This window comes from Zeugodacus cucurbitae, chromosome 2 (assembly GCF_028554725.1).
Source record: "Zeugodacus cucurbitae isolate PBARC_wt_2022May chromosome 2, idZeuCucr1.2, whole genome shotgun sequence".
NCBI lineage: Eukaryota > Metazoa > Arthropoda > Insecta > Diptera > Tephritidae > Zeugodacus > Zeugodacus cucurbitae.
In genome coordinates, this window is record NC_071667.1 from 15,723,161 (window position 1) to 15,744,262 (window position 21,102).

Sequence of the window (21,102 nt, forward strand, 5' to 3'; positions counted from 1 at the left end):
ACTTTTTGCACACTTCCATGCAAGACAGATTGGAATATTTTTCAAGTTTTGCAGTTCCATTTATATGGCAATCAAAAAATACCAAGATGTAGAAATATAAAAACAAGAATATATTTCTTATTTTGTAATCGAACTGAAATGGCAACAGAAACAGTGTGGGTATGCTGTAGCAATCGATAAGGATCGAGTTCAATTGCAATGTAGCAACATTGTTATGTGAGAGCGAATGCTATCAAAAGAAGAAATTGTCAAATGATATGTATCATAATAGAGCTAAGAGCTTTAAGCGCATAACTTACGGTTATATTTTTACAATGGAAATAGGTGTGTTTGAAATAAAATGACTATATTGATACAGTTTAAAGACTAGAATGTGGCATGGAATTGTGCTAAATTAATTGGAATTGTACTTTAGAAAATTTTAAAAGAATAATTATTATATTTGAGGGAATCTCATGTTCATGGATCGTGTTGGGTAATTCAAGGAAAAGTGGTACTCGATTTTTTGCCATTTCAAATACTTTTCATCAATTTGGTTTCATTCTTCAACTTCTTGCTCTCACCAAGATTATTCTATCATATATTTTCCACTAAGCGACGTTAAGTAGCTTTACTGTCGGTATTTGTCGAAATATTCTGGAAAAAGTTGAGGTGAAATCCGTCGGGTAGTTTCTTGCTGCCCGGTTTTGCGAAACGGAAGCATTCGAAATCGAAAACAATCAATTTAACAAGTTTGGTATTCGCTCAAAACACTTTATCCGTACTACAAGCTTTAATCGATCCTTATATATTTCTCATAACAAAAACTTGTCCGGAAACCTAACATAATTCCTTAGCATTATTCCACTATATTAGTATTATTTTCTTAGAACACCTAATGCTTCACAACCAATTAGAGCTTTTAATCTTAACTAGATTATCCAGCATATCATTATCCGCATACACTTTATTGGTGTTAAGAAAAATATCCGTAGTCATTGCAGCAATTAAGATCGAAAGTTCACAATTAATGGCAATGCCATACTAATTGATATTAATCCATCAACCATGCAGCAGAGTGTAATACTACCAACACCTCGATTGCATATCTAATTTCTACTTTATTTAAGCGTGTAAGTATTTGTGTCAATCACTGCGCCATTCATCAATAATCTACTGTGGCCGTAGATATGTTTATCAGCGTGCTAATTGAAGCAATTATTCAAAGATGCATTCAATTGCAGATGCATCCGTTGGTAGGCAACCGAGTGGTCTATAGGAAAAAGTTACTCAAATTATTAAATTAAATACAAATGATGCTGTTACTTATTGGTTGGCGGATATATTGAGTAATGAAGTGTTCATTGGCATCATATACTTATATAATCATCATATACCTTAAACATTTATTAGTATCTACAAAAGAAAACGCTAAATGTCCGTTAACTACCTTTGTTCCATTCACTAAAATTTATTTCTACTCAGCAATCGTTAGCCCAACAGCAATAGTTTATTTGTTTTACCACTTGCAATACACACACACATCCAAACGAGCAAATCAACACAATTTAACGGTGCAATGTAAAGCATCATTAATTTTACGCTGCATTGTTTCTACCATGCCAGTGTTGCATCAACATAAAACCAGTTAACTTTTACGAAACGCTATTGGGTTTGCGTTTGCAGCGTACACTATTCCAGTTTTGAGTTCTTACCGTTGAGCTTACGTCCATGATTAATGGCTAACTATGTACTAATGACTCTAATTGTATATCACGTCAATACGAATTAATATCATGCATACATATATACAGATACATACATATGTACGTTGATTTCGACAGATTTCAACCGAGTTTCTGTGATTTACGTTATTAATTCTATGTAAATACTAAAACTAGCCAGCAATGCGCTAATTGCATTTACTGCTACATTCGTCCATATACTTGTGGCTACATCGATTTTTAGTTACTCATACTACACGTAGTACCTTTGCATTTTCGTTACGCAGCACTGGTTTTGTATAACGTTGTGGCTTAACGGATTTACAGCAACTTCAAAGTAAAAAGTGTGTAAAAAAGTCAACTTTTTTGACAAAGTTTATACAAAATAAGCAATTCTATTTTGGTGCTAAAACTGCTTACCGAGAGAAACTTGAAAGAAATTGTGGAATTATTACATCTTTAGAGAAGTAGGAGTTGTTTCAAATTATAACAAAACCTGGTCTCAATTCTTAGTTTGTAGATCAACGGAATATTATAAAATATGACTTAAAGTTCAAAAAGGCAGTAAACAGAAATCATAACAGACTACAAATGAAAAACCCATAAAATTTATTAGATCAGATCAGAACTGTGGTAAACGGATAAAATCTGATCATACAAGAATCGTCAACTTCCATGATCTTTATTATAGAAATTTACGAGAGTACCAAATCGCCTAATTCAACGATCAGTCACTCGATAACCCGGAAGTTCAGAAAATAGTCCATTTCGAAATGAATCTGGAGATTCATATTGTCCGATCAACATTTCTTATGTGTGCTAACGCCATAGTAGATAGATTGCTTCACTCTTAGTCGGCAACACTTACCGTGAGAGATAAATAAACTAATATAAATAAATTTTCCAGTTTTTAGTGCGATAATAAAATAAGTCTAAACTAACATAATATATATATTTAAAAGCACTGTCTATGTAATATATATACATATGTTCTACGCATGTATTTAAATTTTATATTATTTTCTCTTCTTGCAGTTGCATCACGTGACGCTTCTGGTGGTGGCAATAGCGGTAGCAATGCTGGCTCAAGCAACAACGCAGGCAGTAGTAGTGGCGGTGGTGGTGGACAAAATAAATATCCAGTGCTGGTGTTTGTGCATGGTGAATCCTATGAGTGGAATAGCGGTAATCCGTATGATGGTTCGGTATTGGCGAGCTTTGGGCAAATACTTGTCGTCACTATAAACTATCGACTGGGCATTCTAGGTATGTATAGGGGAAATGAAGGCTTGCTTGATCTTAAAGTGATCATTATTTTTCGAAATGTGGATAACAAATTTTGTTGACATTGTATGAAAATTTAACTTAGTTCTGTTATGAAACTGTAGGTGTTCACATAACTCGTGTTGTCAGTATAATAACCGCTTTTCGCTGAATATGTATATGAAAGCATCAAGTATCTGAAACCGTTCAGATATTCGTAAATTCTTTTAATGAAAATATAATATTATCAAATTGAGTATTGGAGATCCGAATTAGTCAAAAAAATTTTACAAGGTACCGAGAAAATATGAAGAATTCAATCAAAAAACTAAAATAAATTCAATTGTAGCCTTTTCATACAGCCAAATTAATTGCTCATTTAAAATTTTAATTGAGAAACCAGTTTTAGCCGTTCGAACTGTTCGATAATAATAGTTTTGTTCACATAACGGTTGTTTGTAACACCCAAAACTAAACGAGTTAGATATAGGGCTATATATATACCAAAGTGATCAGGGTGAAGAGTGGAGTTCAAATCCGAATGTCTGTCTGTCCGTCTGTGCAAGCTGTAACTTGAGTAAAAATTAAGATATCTTGATGAAACTTGGCACACTTATTTCTTGGCGCCATAGGAAGGTTGCTTTCGAAAATGAGCAAAATCGGACCACTGCCACGCCCACAAAATGGCGAAAACACATAAAGTGCCATAACTAAGCCATAAATAAAGCTATGGAAATAAAATTTGGTATGAAGGATCGCACTATGAAGGGACATATTTGGATGTACTTTTTTTGGGGAAGTGGGCGTGGCCCCGCCCAATAAAGCTATATAAACCAAACTGTAGTCGTTTTTTAGCCACTACCTAATACAGTCCAAAAATTAAAGAAATCGGATCATAACCACGCCCACCTTCCATACAAAAGTTAGGTTGAAAATTACTAAAAGTGGATTAACGAAAAACGTCGGAAACACTAAATTTCACATAAGAAATGGCAGATGGAAGCTGCACTCAGATTTTTTTACAAAGTTAAAAATGGGAGTGGCGTCGCCCACTTATGGGTCAAAAACCATATCTCAGGAACTACTCGACCGATTTCAATGAAACTTGGTTTGTAATAGTTTCCTTACATCCCAAAGATATGTTGTGAAAATAGGCCAAATCGCTTTACAACCATGCCTTCCTATATACCAGAACTTTGAAGACGATCTGAATCGTTTACTTTACAACATATAAAGTATGCACTAGTGAAGATATCGGCGCAGAACTTTGCATAAATACTATGTTAATAGTGTGCCAGCCCCATTCTAAAAATCGCCGAAATCGGACTATAGGTTTTTAAGGCCCCATATATCGAACACGAGGACCTCGGTGCTTCTAACCTAATATTATGGTTTCCAACTTTCAATGGACTTTATGCAATATATATGACGAATATGTGGGTCAAATTGTGTATTATATAATATAAATAAAGTTAAATAAATAAATTGCGACATAATATAAAATTAGTAAAATTAGTGTAGATTTTTATTTTGCATGGTAAATCAATGTAAATCAGGGTTTTAATTGAGCAGAGGTCGGTTAATTGATCAATTAGCTCCTGTGTGAAAAGGCTATTATTACCTTAGGTGTTTAGAGCATTATAATCTAAAAGAAACTGACTGAGAAATAGGGGGAAATGTGAAATTTTATCACAATTTTAGAAAAACAGAAGTTGTTAAATGTTGCTTAATTAGGATTCCCGTGGGACATAAATAAACTAAAAAAAGTATTCTCTGCGAACAACTTAGTAGGAGAAAACACGAAAAAAATCATTAATTAAAGCTTACAGAGCAAAGTAGAACAGCGGGCACAGTTTTAATTTACTTTAATTTTATATAAACATGAAAACTCAACGCAAAGCAGCGTCCTTTCTCTCCCGCTCTTTGTGCTTATAACATTAATTTGCTGCAGTTTTCGGAAACAAATTGCAATAAGAATAAAATAAAAAGTCTTTCACACAATTTCAGCAGGAACCACCAATAACATAAATTATTTTTCACTACATATGCATGCTAATGTGTAGTTTAAGCGCGCCTGCACTATGTGGCACTCAAAATTTTATGCAAATATATGTATATGCGCGCACTTTATTAAAAAGCACAATTAGCGCCCAGATTGCAATGACACAGTGGAGCGGTGTTAATGTAACTAACATACACACGCAGTCGCATATACACAACTACACTTTAGCACACGCTTGAAAAATAAAATTTTACTACTATTTAGCATAGTACGTAGCTTCACGTGATATTCATTTGTTTCCTAATTTGCATATGAAATTTGCTTTTCCAGTAACCCTCCGCAATAAAAAGACCACTTTCCGTGCACAAATCGCATTCAAATGCGTTGGTGTGCGTGCATATTTGTGTGCTGTAGTGGGGGTGTTACTTGGCGATGGTGGTGGTGGTGTTGGAGTTGGTTGTGTTGCATTGCCACAGTTGTGGCTGCTGTTAGTGTTTAGCTGCTGTGGAATTTATAAATGCAACTTTTGCTTTTATGAATTTTTCATGAGGCACCAACACACAGTACAATCTAATGTGATGATTCGTTTGCATAGCACAACAGAGCTAAGCACAGCACAGCAATTCAAATTGTTTTCGCCCACTATGCGAATGTCGGCTATAAAATTAAATGAAATTTTTCATTTAAAAATTCAACTGAATTTCGAGTTTAGAAGGTTGATAGCGGCAGCATCATCAATGTTTGGTGGTGGCCATAAAAGGCGTACTGTCCTTGCTGGAGTGCAGCGCGACTAGTGGCTAGCATTTTTTAACACACACGAGTTGCTTGACTGCCTGCGTATTTGACGCATCGAAAATGCATGCAGAATGCAAAACAGTTACTGCTAAATGCAATTCCACGAACTCGAACTCAAATATCAACACATGACTATACGTTGTAAACAAGGGCGCGCGAAAAAATGTCATCACATAAAGGGTGGCTATAGTTTCAAGTGCCCGGAAGGGTTAATTTTTATTTTCTATGTATTAAAAAATTATAATTATTTTGCCACTTAAGCATTTTAGGATAAATTTTGACTTGTTCAGGGTCAGTAATTACAGAAAAATCAATAAATTGGTCGCCGCTCTCCAAAAATATGACAAAAGAGCGGCGAATAAACTGGACAGGTATAATTGTAATAAACTGGTATAATTTGATCTTTCTACGGAAGTGCGACGACATTTAACCTCACAGCAAGACAGACTAGATACAAGATCTCATAATTACTATAAATAAGATTATCATGTTCCTATAATAGATAACTCGAAATGCACAATGTGCTGGATTTAAAAAAAAATATCTTATGTGCAACTTTAAAATCAAGTATAGGGAGGGGCCGAACTGGTTAAATAATCAAGAAAATATAGAGAATTACCCATAAAACTGGAATAAATCCATTCACCGCCAGTTTCTTTATATAAAATAGCGGGGAAATGTGAAAGCAACCATTAAGTACTCAATCCCCAGCAATTACATCAGAAATTAACCAGCAAGTGAGTTTCGTAGATTTTATATATTCAACAACCGAATGTACCACCCGTTACACAGAGTAAACGTGTATTTTTTTTGCACTCGCACAGATTTGCTAAAAACAAAGTTTGCACATGACATGCGGCAACCGGCAACGACAAAGGTAAATATGCACTTGTTTACCTGAATTGCAGCATGTTTTTATAGATATAACGGGGACAAAAAATAGACTCGCTTACATTACATTGCATGTGTGAATTTGTCATATCCGTGAACTCAAGTATATAATGTATGCAATGCATATGCACCTACTATGTATGAATAGATGCAGCTGTAATGGCGGCCACGGATTAAGCATGTGGATTCCGCAGCGTTGAGCATAAACGCCAACATGTTTCGCTTATGTGGACGCGCCAGTATGCATATATGGGTGTGTGAGGAGTTTAGGATTTAGTGGATTTGAACAAACGAACGTAAGATAAACACGAGTGAAAGCATCCGCACAGCGTCAGCGCAATGTTGACCTAAATGTAAACACTTACACATTAATATATATGTACATACATATGTAGAAATGTAGAAGGTGGATACGCCAAGTGACTATTCAAACTCGTTGCCAGACAGCGCAAGTCATGCACAAATATTTTGCTTGAAATGTTTCTGCGATTGGAAAACCCCGAACAAAATGGAATTTTGTAAGCACTTGGTGTAGGTAAACTCCAGCTGAAATATTATTTATGTATCTCTACGACATGGCTAACGTCATGCTGGAGAAAGATTGAATTTGTCGCTCAGCAATTAATCGTACAAGAGGTGTTCGATGGAAGTTTTTTTAGCTCATGTGTGGAATGCGTCACTTTTTATCCAACGAAAAGGGTACTGCAAGTTTTAAGTGTTTTTCATTGTGTTGGGTTAAAGCTCAAAGCGCCTTTCGTCGAAAGCACGTATTAGAAAAATACACGCCTATTTCCGTATCTAATAAGTGTCAATACCATGACCAAGCCCAGTCCAATTGGCCTTTTCCACACAGGGACCTCTTTTCCTCGACTTGCAACTGTTCATGGTTCTTTCGCATGTGATATTCACTAATTCCAACTCAGCAAAGAGAATTTATTCCTGTCCTGGCGTAGGATCTATTCCACAATCCTTTCTTAATTCTATTTAAAGAGTTTTATCTATGGTTCTACCTCTTTATCGTATCTTCGGACCGAAATAACGGGTGATTTTTTTGAGGTTAGGATTTTCATGCATTAGTATTTGACAGATCACGTAGGATTTCAGACATGGTGTCAAAGAGAAAGATGCTCAGTATGCTTTGACATTTCATCATGAATAGACTTACTAACGAGCAACGCTTGCAAATCATTGAATTTTATTACCAAAATCAGTGTTCGGTTCGAAATGTGTTTATCGACAAATTTTGTTCAGCGATGAGGCTCATTTCTGGTTGAATGGCTACGTAAATAAGCAAAATTGCCGCATTTGGGGTGAAGAGCAACCAGAAGCCGTTCAAGAACTGCCCATGCATCCCGAAAAATGCACTGTTTGGTGTGGTTTGTACGCTGGTGGAATCATTGGACCGTATTTTTTCAAAGATGCTGTTGGACGCAACGTTACGGTGAATGGCGATCGCTATCGTTCGATGCTAACAAACTTTTTGTTGCCAAAAATGGAAGAACTGAACTTGGTTGACATGTGGTTTCAACAAGATGGCGCTACATGCCACACAGCTCGCGATTCTATGGCCATTTTGAGGGAAAACTTCGGAGAACAATTCATCTCAAGAAATGGACCCGTAAGTTGGCCACCAAGATCATGCGATTTAACGCCTTTAGACTATTTTTTGTGGGGCTACGTCAAGTCTAAAGTCTACAGAAATAAGCCAGCAACTATTCCAGCTTTGGAAGACAACATTTCCGAAGAAATTCGGGCTATTCCGGCCGAAATGCTCGAAAAAGTTGCCCAAAATTGGACTTTCCGAATGGACCACCTAAGACGCAGCCGCGGTCAACATTTAAATGAAATTATCTTCAAAAAGTAAATGTCATGAACAAATCTAACGTTTCAAATAAAGAACCGATGAGATTTTGCAAATTTTATGCGTTTTTTTTTTTTTAAAAGTTATCAAGCTCTTAAAAAATCACCCTTTATTAATGATTCTTTACTCCTATCGTTCAACTTTTCTAACTGACAGTATCAGAGCAATATATACAAATATTTATTATTATCGTTTTGTTTAGTATGGGAACTTTTTACGAAGACGGTATCGGATAATAGAGTTGCCAGGCAGTAAAGTTTTAGATCAGAGAAAACATTGTAAGTGGTTGCTACCAAAAAGTGGATATACATATTCTTTACATAATATATTAAATTGTAGTAGAGTACGGCTAATTAAAACACTTTGTCAAGAGTAGATTTCACATCGCTTATAATCAAAAACAATTCTTCATACCACTTTCAGGTTTCTTAAACGCCAATACAGATCGCTACTCAAAACTGCCTGCCAATTATGGCCTAATGGACATCATTGCCGCATTGCATTGGTTGAAGGAGAATATCGCTGCATTTGGTGGCGATCCGCAGAGTATTACGCTGGCCGGTCATGGTACTGGAGCGGCATGTGTGCACTTTCTCATCTCCTCACTGGCGGTACCAGAAGGTATAGCAAAACTTATGACCCACAAAAATATGTAAGTTGCTACTTTACAAAATATATTTCAAGGACTACTTTTCAACCGCGCCATACTAATGTCCGGTTCTGGCCTGGCGCCCTGGTCTCTGGTTAGCAACCCTGCCAAGTACGCGGCCATTGTTGCGCATCACGTGAACTGTGCACCCGATCTATCGCATGCACATCTCATGAAGTGTCTGCGCGACAAGGCATTGGAGCAGCTGCTGGGCGTACCCATACGCCAGCCCGAATTTGGTTTCGCTTTTGGACCAAGCATTGATGGTGTGGTCATCGATGGCGGTGACTATGTACCACCAGCACCCGGCTCGGCAGCTGCACAAGCACAAGCCTCCACTGCAGCCGGTGGTGGGCTGGGTGGCGGTGCAGGCATCGCCGCGGCGGGTGGTTGGGGCACACCGGGCCAGTTGGAGAATATCGGTGAGTATTGTAAGGCAACATAAATATTTTTCATAATCATCAAAAATAATATGCATAAGTTCTTTTATATTGAAATAATGAAAAAATAAATAATTAATTTCATTTGCATGGTCACTTTCAATTTACAACCTGCACTCATGCACATGCCGCTGCTGCAACTGCTATGTAACACACGCTACATTTCAACGGGATTACGACACATTATCGACTTGGCTGTATCCGCTTTCTCCGATTGCTGTGGCTGCTTAACGCTCGGCTGCGCATTTAATGTCATCTTAAACTCCACCGGCGGCGGCTTCAATTTACTCGCATTTACTCACATTTGTAATTAATGCAGTATTAATGAGGAAATCTGCCATTAACAAGTTGTCAAGGTATGTAAAACCTATCACCTGCGAAGGATTTATTTTTACTCAGTTTTAATGCAACGAGTGAGTGATTTAATTTCCGAGAAGTGCTCGTTGAAAGATTGAAATCTGTTGTCTTTATATTCGTATTACTATGATTAAAACTGCTTAATTACACAACGCAACTTTGCCAGGATTAAATTTCATAATTTTGATTGTAATGAAGTAAAGACTTATTGTTGAAAATTCCCTCTGTCCCTTCCAAAGCTTACTGTTTACTTGCGAACAGATTGACGTCGGTTCAGATCAGCAAATACTCTGCAAAAAGTGAATAGCACTTTTCATGGTGGAGAAGACAAGATAGATTTCTGAACTTCCATCTTGACCCTTATGAAAGTTCAAATACCTTGAATCTTATAATTGTATCTTGATATTCAAGTAAACCACTTGCATCGTAAAAGTTTTGTGATTTTTTTTTTTGAAAAACTCAAGGTACCTGTAGGTTTAGATCCACCTTTAGAACATATTTGCTCTTCAAATATAAGCCGTTTCGTTCGATAATATGTTTCCATCTAGACGGCAACTTCATAATACCCGCCTCCTTATTTGCAAAGAACTCCGACAGCCACTTATCACAAGCCTCTTTTGAGTTTAACTTTACACAGGTGGTAATCACTTGTCGCTATGTCCGGGCTATATGGTGGATGCGATAAAACCTCTCATCCGAGCTCCCGTAGCTTCTGACGAGTCATCAATGGAGTCTGTGGTCTGGCGTTGTCCTGGTGGAACACTACACCCTTCCAGTTGGCTAATTTTAGACGCTTCTGGTCGATCGCATGCTTCAATCGGTGCAGTGGTTCGCAGTAGATGATAGATTTAAGCGTCTGGTCATATGGAAGCAGGTCATAGTGGATGATTCCCTTCAAAACCCACCAAACACATAGCAAAACCTTCTTCGCCGTCAATCCCGTTTTGGCCACTGTTTGGGACGATTTACCGTCCTTCAACCACGACCGTTTTCGCTTGATATTGTCGTATGTGATCCATCACCATCCGCTATAAAAATGGGTCGAGTTCGTTCCGTTTAAGCAGCGTACCGCAGGCGTTGATTCGGTCCAGAAGGTTTTTTTGCGTCAAATAATGCGGCACCCAAACATCAAGCTTTTTTGTGTATACAGCCTTCTGGTTTAAAATGATTTGGTAACTAATTCCACATGCTGGTCTAACTCGATGTTTTCCATGATTTGATCGGTATTCGTCGTCACAGATCATCCGCCGGCTGGCTTATCCATGGTGGCATTTTCACTCGCTCTGAATCGTATATTCCATTCCGCCGCAGTTCGAAGTGATAGAGTACCATCCCCCAAATTACCATTAATCTCACGCAACGTTTCTCCAGCGGATTTGACTTTAAGGAAGAAAACCTTTAAAATAGCGCCTATTTCGGCGTTAGTGCACTCCATGTTTACACATAATGTTGAAGGCAATATCCAAACTAATCGTTTTGTAGGTTATGCCAAGACCTTTCAAAGATGTATAGTATGGCCAGATACGAGCTCTGTAGATAGCCGCGAAATTTAAAAGACAAAAAGGCGGGAGGGAGTTATTTGGCAACCTACATTTTACAAGCAAGTGGTCCTGTTAGATGACAATTGGTAAATATTGGTAAGAAAAGTACTAGTTTTATGAAAGAACAAAACAAATAAACACATAAAAATTTGGTTAAATTTTTGTCTTTAAAAAAATCTCCCCGAAAACTTTCTTGGTCGCCAATTTCATAATACTCTCTTTCTGAAACAGCTTGCCCAAAAATAAATTCGATGCATTTCCCAGTAGCTCCGTTTTTAGTATAACTAGTCGTGCGGTTCACTGTATGGTTTAGGTTCTATATGTAAACACATATCCACAGCTACAAGCAAATGCAAATGTACATATTTGTGCAATTAGTAATTTACATAAATTTTCGCTATGCGATTATGTGGGTAATGCATCGATATTAGTACATGATTAGCGGAAATCTTACATTAATTAGCGTTAAATAGTTCAGAAGTGGTGACATAAGCTTCAAGGAAACATGAAACAGCACTAAGCGTATAAACACATATACATTTATATTTTAATTGGCACTCAAAATCAACACCTTTACTCTGTTTTAGGCCAAGCTTTCATTTCTATTTTCGATTTTCAACTTGGTGTTAACTGATATATGTAGCGCACACGCAGAGGTCAATTTAAAAGATTGAATGATTTTAGTAGACGATTTTTCTAGAATGAAATACTCGTACATTCAGGGAAACTCAAATTATCTACACTTAATATTATAATTTTCAGCACCCAATGCTTTGAACCAACAAACCAAAGAATGCTTGCCACGCACTCATCACACTCAGTAACGTCTCCCGTACTCTACATTGTCGGTGACAAATTGTAGTACACCCATTCCTTAATTTATGCAGCATTAGCGGTAAATTAACACATATGCATTAGCTTCACATGCATATATTACCAAATACATATTTACTATAATAGTCAATGTATCTACTTAGCTATGTGTCACATACTTATATGTTTAGGTGTCTCTATCTTTAACTGAATTTCTTTGCACAGCTACTTCATTACCTTGACAACACCACAAGTATTCGTGCTTCAAACATGCGTAGTTGGTTACCCTATGGCTTTTCATAAACTTTTAATTAATTCCTTATTTTCATCACCTTTTTCTACTGGCAGCAAATCTCTGCTATTATATTATTGCCTTGCGAGCATAGAGAGCACATATTTTTAATATAACTCTACTTGCGCTGGTTTTCGAAACTTTCGAAAAGTATAAAGTAATATATATAGTAATTAAAACCAGCGAATTAATTTTGAGAAGAAAATGTTTCGCGCCAAGCTGTCTCAATACTCTAATAGAGACTAATCTGTGGTGAAATCTATTTAGTGACTTTTTGGTTTGGTAGTGAGTTAGTCTCATCTCAAATTGAGCAATATCAGTCTATAATTTGGGATTTGCTTTAAGCCAGGTCACAAAAAAGAAGATCGCAAAAATTGAGGATGCAATTGGCCTAATATATATAATAAAAAAGTTATAAAAAAGATTCGTTAGCGAAGCCATAAAGCCCTTTGAAATTCGCAACAAGCGCAGGCATCCCGAAGGATGATTACTCCTCATTAACTACGTGACGGCACTCAATTTGTTATCGCAAAGGACCAAAACTGGTCTATTTGTGGCTATATAGTCTATCAGAGTAGCCTAACCTAACATACATATATCCAAAGTCCAAAATATATAGTAATCATAAATAATGTTGTATAAATACCATTTACGATAGCTGCGTTCCGTTGCCTAATTTAAATTGCGAATATTTCTGTTGATGACGTCACGATGACGTATCACAATATTCTTTTCTTTAGTTTCCTGTTCTCTCGAGTTCTTGTAAAACTTCACTTGTTTGATGTAATCAACATTGACAGGCGAAACAAGAGATCCACTCTTCAAGTGAATAAAGTTTTCTGACAACTTATGAAATACACTGAATGTCAATCAAATATTTGTGTACTGTACTAAATAGGCGCTGCTAAACTGTTACAATACTTTCACCGCAGTATTGCCACTGAATACTGAAAACCTTAAACAAGTGACAAATTCACCTTTCAAACACATACCATTGTCAGAATTGATGGGAGAATAATTCAAATACCACTCAAAAGACTACACTAAGACTATAGGTCTGTATAAATTAGTTTATTATAATATTGATGACGTGTAAAAAAATTTAAAGTATTCGTCATGATAAACTAAATCAATATACTATCAAATACTTTATACTTTTTGAATTTCCGTATATGCAAATGTACGCATGTTAGAATACGCAAGTGATTCAGCAACAATTCATATCTTGAGGCATTAAAACCAAATATTTTTTTACCTAGAAAACAAAATAGATTCAAGGAAAAACGTCTGAAAAAACACTAGAAATATAAATACCGAAGGTAACAGTAAATACACAACATACATTTACATAAATATTGTGTAAGAAACAATGCCGAAGAACATTGGCATTGACCTATAGAAATAGAAATAGTAGCAGTAGCAGTCGGCTTCAAGATGACCAGCGATGATTGTGGTGCAGCAAGCGGCAGGTTCACAAGGCTAGCTGTGAAACTCCGTAACAAGACGCTCACCAGTTCATGGCATTGTAAAATTTTGCAGTTAAAGGGTTTGCTTATATATAATTTTAAGAACGGAAATGAAAAGAAAATATAGAAGTAGACACAAAAACTAAACTGACATGAATACCAGACAAAGTAAATGGAAAATATTTAATTGAAATACTGTATGTAGATAGTTAGATTACAGACCGTAAAATAAATATAAAATATTTTTCTATAAAAACGTTACAAATTCCAAATTTATCTATTAAAAGATATTTTTGGTTACTGCAGGTAACATTCAGGTGTCGATACGAATTTCTGCTAAAGAACAGTTCTAATTGAAAATTAGTTAATAATACTGGCTAAACAGCAGTGCTATTGCATTGAATATAGTAAAATGAGAGTATGGATACAGTAAAGTGAGAGTATGTGTATATTGGTTGGCTATTCGATTTTTTTTTTTGGTTAGAGACTTAAGCCAGCTGTTTGTGCGATTTGTCACATTTCACAGTTTGCTAAATGAAGTATCAATATTCGAACTAATAAAATTTTATAAAAATTGTTTTCCTTACAATTTTTAAAATATTTTGAAGAAAGTTGAGAGAAATCGACAATGAAAAGTGATAAATAATCGCAACATTTATTTAACTCATGTATGATACTCAACTTTGCCAGTATATATGTACAAATATGATAGTGGCACCTTAAACTTATTATTTAAAAGTTTAAATAAACTATGAATTGTATGTATGAATTTCCTTCGATTTGTACTGTGCAGAAAAACAGTAATTTAACTGATTTCATTTGTTTTCCATTTCCTGACGCAATCACATTTTGCATACATTTCATGTAGTGACGCCTTTTCCTGTAATTTTGCAGAGTACACAGATGGAATATTAATATTTTTTGAATGCAAAGAGGTCACATTCCACATATTGCATACCCTTTAACCCAGCAACTGATATGATCAACAACATTTGCTTGAAGCTTTTCCGTATGTATTCTTCTGATTCTTACGCTTGGTACTATTAAATCGCTTTCGTCTTACTTTTCTTCGCTTTCCTTGTACGCAATTCCTGCTTAAATCAAATTTACATGTGAAAATGCATTTAATGTGTACCCGAATCCAAGCTCCTTACACGTATGTACGTGAGTGCAAATGTATGAAGTCAAAATGTGTGCGTACTTATGTATATTCATATCGTTTTCTACCTTCCCTTACCACAATCAGTTTTAATTTATTTTGTATGCTTTTATCTTCCATTTCTTTGCATGACAAACAAACAAACACGCAGATATGACCTGTTGGCTGGTGTGACACGTGCCGAGGCATTTTTCTCCTTCAATTCCGGCGACGTACAGTATGGCATTGAGGCGGATCGTCGCTCGAAAATACTAAAGGCCTACGTACGCAATACGTACACATATCATCTCAACGAAATATTTGCGACGATTGTTAATGAGTACACGGATTGGGAGCGACCCGTACAGCATCCAATTAATATACGGTAAGCATTTTAAATAAATACAGACACAAAGGCAAATGTGGCAACACACACACAGTTACATCTATATACATACATATACATTTATACATATATCCATGTACATAAAACGCTGAGTTATGTAATGCTTGAAAGAGCGTAAAATCGCAGAAAGTTCATAAATGGAGATTTGAAAATATGGCGCCGCAAGTACGGACGGCAAAATACTGACGGTAGGAAATACTGAATTCTTTAAAGTTTGAATGAATGAAATTTAATTTTTTGAACTTTTTTTGTCGAACAATATACTTTCGCAATATAGTATTTGAGCGAGAGGAGGCAGATATAGGGACCTATTTAGATATCGAAATGATTGGAATGAAATGAAAATCAATTGAATTCTTCATACGATCTGTCCATTTCTTACTTCCGTAAAAATTAAAACATCATGACCTTTGACTATTTGACTTTGAATATCATATTCCAAATCGTTTAGATAGATTTTGAAACCTATTACGTTCCTGAAAAGCGATTCCTGAAAATCATTGTCATAGGACCAAAATTATGAGCACTTCTAATGCAATGCTTTTGGAATATTGTTATTTAAATTATTGGGATTTAGGATAGATATAATATTAACCGAGATATTTTAGACCCACTACACCCAATTAGACCCATATCGCACCTTAGATCCATTAAACCAAAAGTGTTAATTTAAGTTATATTGGTCAAATGTTTTATGTTTTAATGAAACTAAGTGTGCATGTTAGCTATAGGATAAGCTAATCTGATATCTCAATCGGTTGACTATATCTTCCGGAAGTACCATGTGTTCGACAATCATTCTTTGTTATACTTGTTATTTGAGTATTTTCAGGTGCATAGTAATATATTAAATACTTTATTATTTCATAATCTCTTTGTGTTAAAACAAATTCCCCAAATTTACAATCGCTCTCCAAAAATGTTAAATTCATTTAATTTGAATCATTAAAAATTAAACCAATTTTGTGACACATCAATACATATTTTTTATATTAAAACTTTAAACGCTTAATTACGTATATCTAGCAAGTGTAGCAAAATAAATATATTTATTAGCACAACATAAATACTGAAAATTATTAATTAAAATACTTATTTCAAATCACTCATTCAACACTTCTGCTGTTGTTGTTAGTTTGCAATTTTGCATTGTCTATAGCAAAACATTAAAATTCAGTTGCTAACTTTGTTTATGATGTTTTCATAATAAAATTCATATTCATTTTTAACACAAATATAATTGAATTATCGATTATATCCCGTTGTTTATATATTAGCAATTGTGTTTGTATGTACCAAGTGATAAATTGCATAAATTGAATTTATACAATATGAGCATTAAATACTTAATATTATTTAATGAAATTTGGAACAATAGCAAAAATACAACATTTATGAAGTTATAATGGGTGAACCACATAAAGCAGTTTTAAACACATATTAGTTTGGTAATTTGGTAATATAGCTTTGAAGAGTTTTAAGAAATACAATGTACTTAAATCCAAAGTCTAGATTAAGTAATTATAAATCAGGATTAAAAAATGTACTTTAAATTGACAGGTGCTTTAAGTACATTTTATTTAATATTTCATAGACAAGTTAACTATTTGAAATCAATACAAGCAATATATTTGCTTTCACCTCTCAACCATAGGCAGTGTTGATACGACTTCGAAGATAGTTGTGAACTCAAAATTTCATAGTTTTTACCTAATTTTATTATGTTAAATCATTGAAGTTATACTTCTTATACGAGTTCGGAAAAGGTTGCGATAATTGTTGCGCAACCCATTGCTCTGTATGCTTAAACATACATATGTACATGTTTATATGTCATTGAACACACAAACTTACATTTGTATATGCGTGCACGTAAGTTTGTCAACCACCAAAAATCAAAAGCAATGCTCTACAAAAACAACAAGCGCCAAAAATTTATGTCGATATGTTTGCATGCTCATACATATTCATACATATTTACGACAAGCCGATTTTCTACCAACAGCGCAATGTTGCGTCGCTTTGGCATTACGCAGGCGGCCATCAATTTTTCGACACATCGAGTTTTACAGAGTCGTTTCAAGTGATCCCTCCGTAATTATAAATGCGCAAAATATGTATTGGATAGTATTGACTTACTATTAGCAAATATAAATAATTAAATGTATTTAAATATTCTACTAATATATGATGCCAAATATTAATGTACTACAATTGATTTTAATAAGAATCAAGACATAAAACAATCCATAATAATATGAGTTGGGGACATGGACCTCTTTGCCTGCGAAAACGCGACACTGATTACAAGTCCGTAACATAAAAATTACTATTTGCGGTCATTCGTTGTCCGTGGCAACGAAGATTTTACAAGAAATGTACTACAAGTGCACATATTTACACACATATGCATATAAACAAATTTGCGAATAATATGCGTATGGTTCTTTTGATTTTTTTCTTTTTTCTTTCGTTTCTGTTTAATTTCTGCGAATTCTTAACTAGTGTATGTGACGTTTGGTTGAAATTCTCTGCGTTTGCCGTTGAAAAGTTAAGACTTGACTGAAAAGTGTCTCTCGCTAGTTTTATTTCATACAAAATGATATGCATTTCTTGGAATATCACTAAGAAGTATAACTTCATCCGCGCGTAGGGACTCCACGCACTCTTTTTTTTTTCAAAATATTCTATTTATTCTATTATTTTATAGGATTAATCACTGCAGCTTTTAATGAAGACCATAAATGTGTGTTTTTTTACAATATGCAAGGTACAAATGGTGTGGTTTTCAGCTTAGCTCATTTCCACTGTTTTAAAATCCCTTAGCAGAGGCGGCAGAGGAATGCGCAGCTAAACAAGCACTTGCCCTACTAGGTGGCATGAGCATCTGTCTTTGTTTGGTGTCACTGCCGCCGCAACGCTTAATGTAAATTACAAATTCACCATACTTACGCAATATTATTATGCAAAGTATTTGTCAAATATAACTGTTAAAATACATAATACATACGAGTAAGCTGTGCAGAGTATAAAAGCAAGCATGATAATTTCTACTTAGCATAAATTAGTAACGTCTCATTCATACTCAAATTGGTACTCATACTATTATTCGTATTAGTACTTGTAATCGCATTCATACTCGTATTCGTACTCGTACTCATATTCGTATATATACTCGTATTCGTACTCGTACTCATATTCGTATATATACTCGTATTCGTACTCTTACTCATACTCGTTTTTGTACTCGTACTCAGAGGCATTAGACATATTTTTCATATTACTTAGCAACAACTGTACTTAAGCTTAAGTAGTAAGGTTTTTTATGTGTGCATTTCTATTTTTTATATGAGGTACACTTTGTTTTTGTCAAAAGAGTTTTATGTATTTCTTCTATTTTCAGTGACGAAACGCTAGAAGCGCTCAGCGATGCACAAATTGTGGCGCCCGCTGCACAAACTGTCGACTTACACTCAGCGGATCATCGCAATTCGTATTTGTACGTCTTTGACTATCAGACCAGATATGGAGATTATCCTCAGGTAAATTGGATGTTCAGTGCATAACACATATAAACTGTTATACATATATACTTATATTTAACTGCAATATGCAGAACGAGCCAGCTCATTATTTTGAGTGGTTTATTAAATTGTTTTAGAGTCTTAGCTTTTGACTCATACAACCCTTAAGTACCTTTTAAAATTATTTTTGCGAGTTGTTATGGTTAAAAGGCTCGGAAAAATTACGTATGTAATCGAGCAAACTATACACGTAAATATTTATAAAAAACACATGAGGTAGTTGAAACAATATCCATTTTGTACTTACGATTAAGGCGAAAATACAAAATAGAATAAAACCTTAAAGGAAATAATTAAAAGTTGAATTCTGATCTCTATTTAGTCTTAAGCGGTATATTACTTAGATAGAGCAAGATATTTTTATAACATTTCCTAAGGATCCAAAACGGAAAAGTTATGTATACTATACCTATAAATTGTTAGAACAACAAATTCACCTTTCCATCTTTTTCGAGAATTTGTTTGATAGAAAATACATTCGCTCGTGACATCATTTAGATATCCACAAGACATATAATTATTTCACGTACTTACAGATATGCTTTATAAGATGGGTTTGCTGCAACTGAAAATAGTTGTTAATTTTTGCAACCTACAATAACTACAACTGCATTTCGATATTTAACTGAAAAAAAAGCTAGTATTCTATAATAATGTATGCGTATATATCTAGCTAGGGAATTCATTTGCCTTTTGTTAGACATTTTGCCTGCCACAGAAATTCATAACTTCTGCATTGCTAGAATTTGTTTACATTCAACTGATTGCAGTCGCTCGACGTTGCATGCTACTACATGCGTAAAACCATTCACATATGTACATACCCTTAAACCTAATTGTCAATATACATACATGTATGCATATGTATGTATATGTTATGGGCTTTTGAGCTGCGCAAGCATTTGAACTGTGGCACCACTTCAGTGCGACTGTGTGAGTGTGAGTTTATGGGCCAGCCAATGCAGTAAACAGGCAAACAACTTATATATAGGCAATTATCTGCAATACTCGGTGCTTCGGAAACGGCTCAAGGCAAGCCAAGTGCATCTTGCGTTATGCCCATACATATAGGACGCTTTATAGCGCTCAACTTAAGTTCGGGTTGAAGTGAGGTAATGCGAGCTTTTCTAGCGTCATACCCACTAAAGGACATCAAGTGATCTAAATCGTTAGCACAGCGAACGCTCCAATCGCATTTACATAGAAATACATACATACATGGCATACAAACATACTGAAAGAAATGCAGTGAAGGGTGAAGCATATAGTAGTCCTAAGTGACGTTGACTCTATGAAAAGTTTCACTATGGGGCCGGTAATGTAGTAGGGACTGAGCCAATCTATGGGTATATTTCAAAAACTTGTTTCTTGTCATGGCGTATATTTTTTTATTATTCCTTGAAACGATATCGAGTAATCTAATTCCTTCTCATGTCCATGTATTTTTAGCGTCAAGGCTGCATTCATGGTGAGGATCTGCCTTACCTGTTCGGCGCACCATTAGTAGGAGGTTTCAGTCATTTTACACGAAATTATACCAAAACGGAAATCAATCTTTCAGAGGTTGTAATGCTCTACTGGGCGAACTTCGTGCGAACTGGGTGAGTATTCAAAAACCCTTATCTCAAAAATATATAAATTTTCTTAAATTGTATTTTATAATAATATTTAATGACGGCTTTAAGATGTACATTTATATTTTATGAGTACTATGGTACTATGAATTTAAGCATGGATATATATATATTTATTTTCCTTTCTCTATGTCGTTCCTAGTAATCCGAATGATCAAATGGAAGGTGAACATCCCAGTAGTCGACAGGAGCGTAGTCGATATAAAACTATTGAGTGGACCGCCTACGAAAGTGTACATAAAAAGTACCTTAATTTCGGTAAGTAGA

At 35.2% G+C, this 21,102-nt stretch overlaps 1 protein-coding gene across 1 annotated transcript in view; it reads left to right on the forward strand.

Annotated features, from left to right (window-relative positions):
* LOC105219026 (neuroligin-4, Y-linked) overlaps positions 1-21,102 on the forward strand; it is a 143,381-nt gene that overhangs the window by 115,216 nt on the left and 7,063 nt on the right. The window contains exons 4-11 of the mRNA XM_054231355.1: positions 2,739-2,969; positions 8,939-9,136; positions 9,200-9,586; positions 9,924-9,960; positions 15,384-15,596; positions 19,021-19,159; positions 20,651-20,802; positions 20,978-21,093. Of these exons, the coding sequence (XP_054087330.1) occupies positions 2,739-2,969; positions 8,939-9,136; positions 9,200-9,586; positions 9,924-9,960; positions 15,384-15,596; positions 19,021-19,159; positions 20,651-20,802; positions 20,978-21,093 (1,473 nt within the window). The remainder of the gene's footprint in view (positions 1-2,738; positions 2,970-8,938; positions 9,137-9,199; positions 9,587-9,923; positions 9,961-15,383; positions 15,597-19,020; positions 19,160-20,650; positions 20,803-20,977; positions 21,094-21,102) is intronic.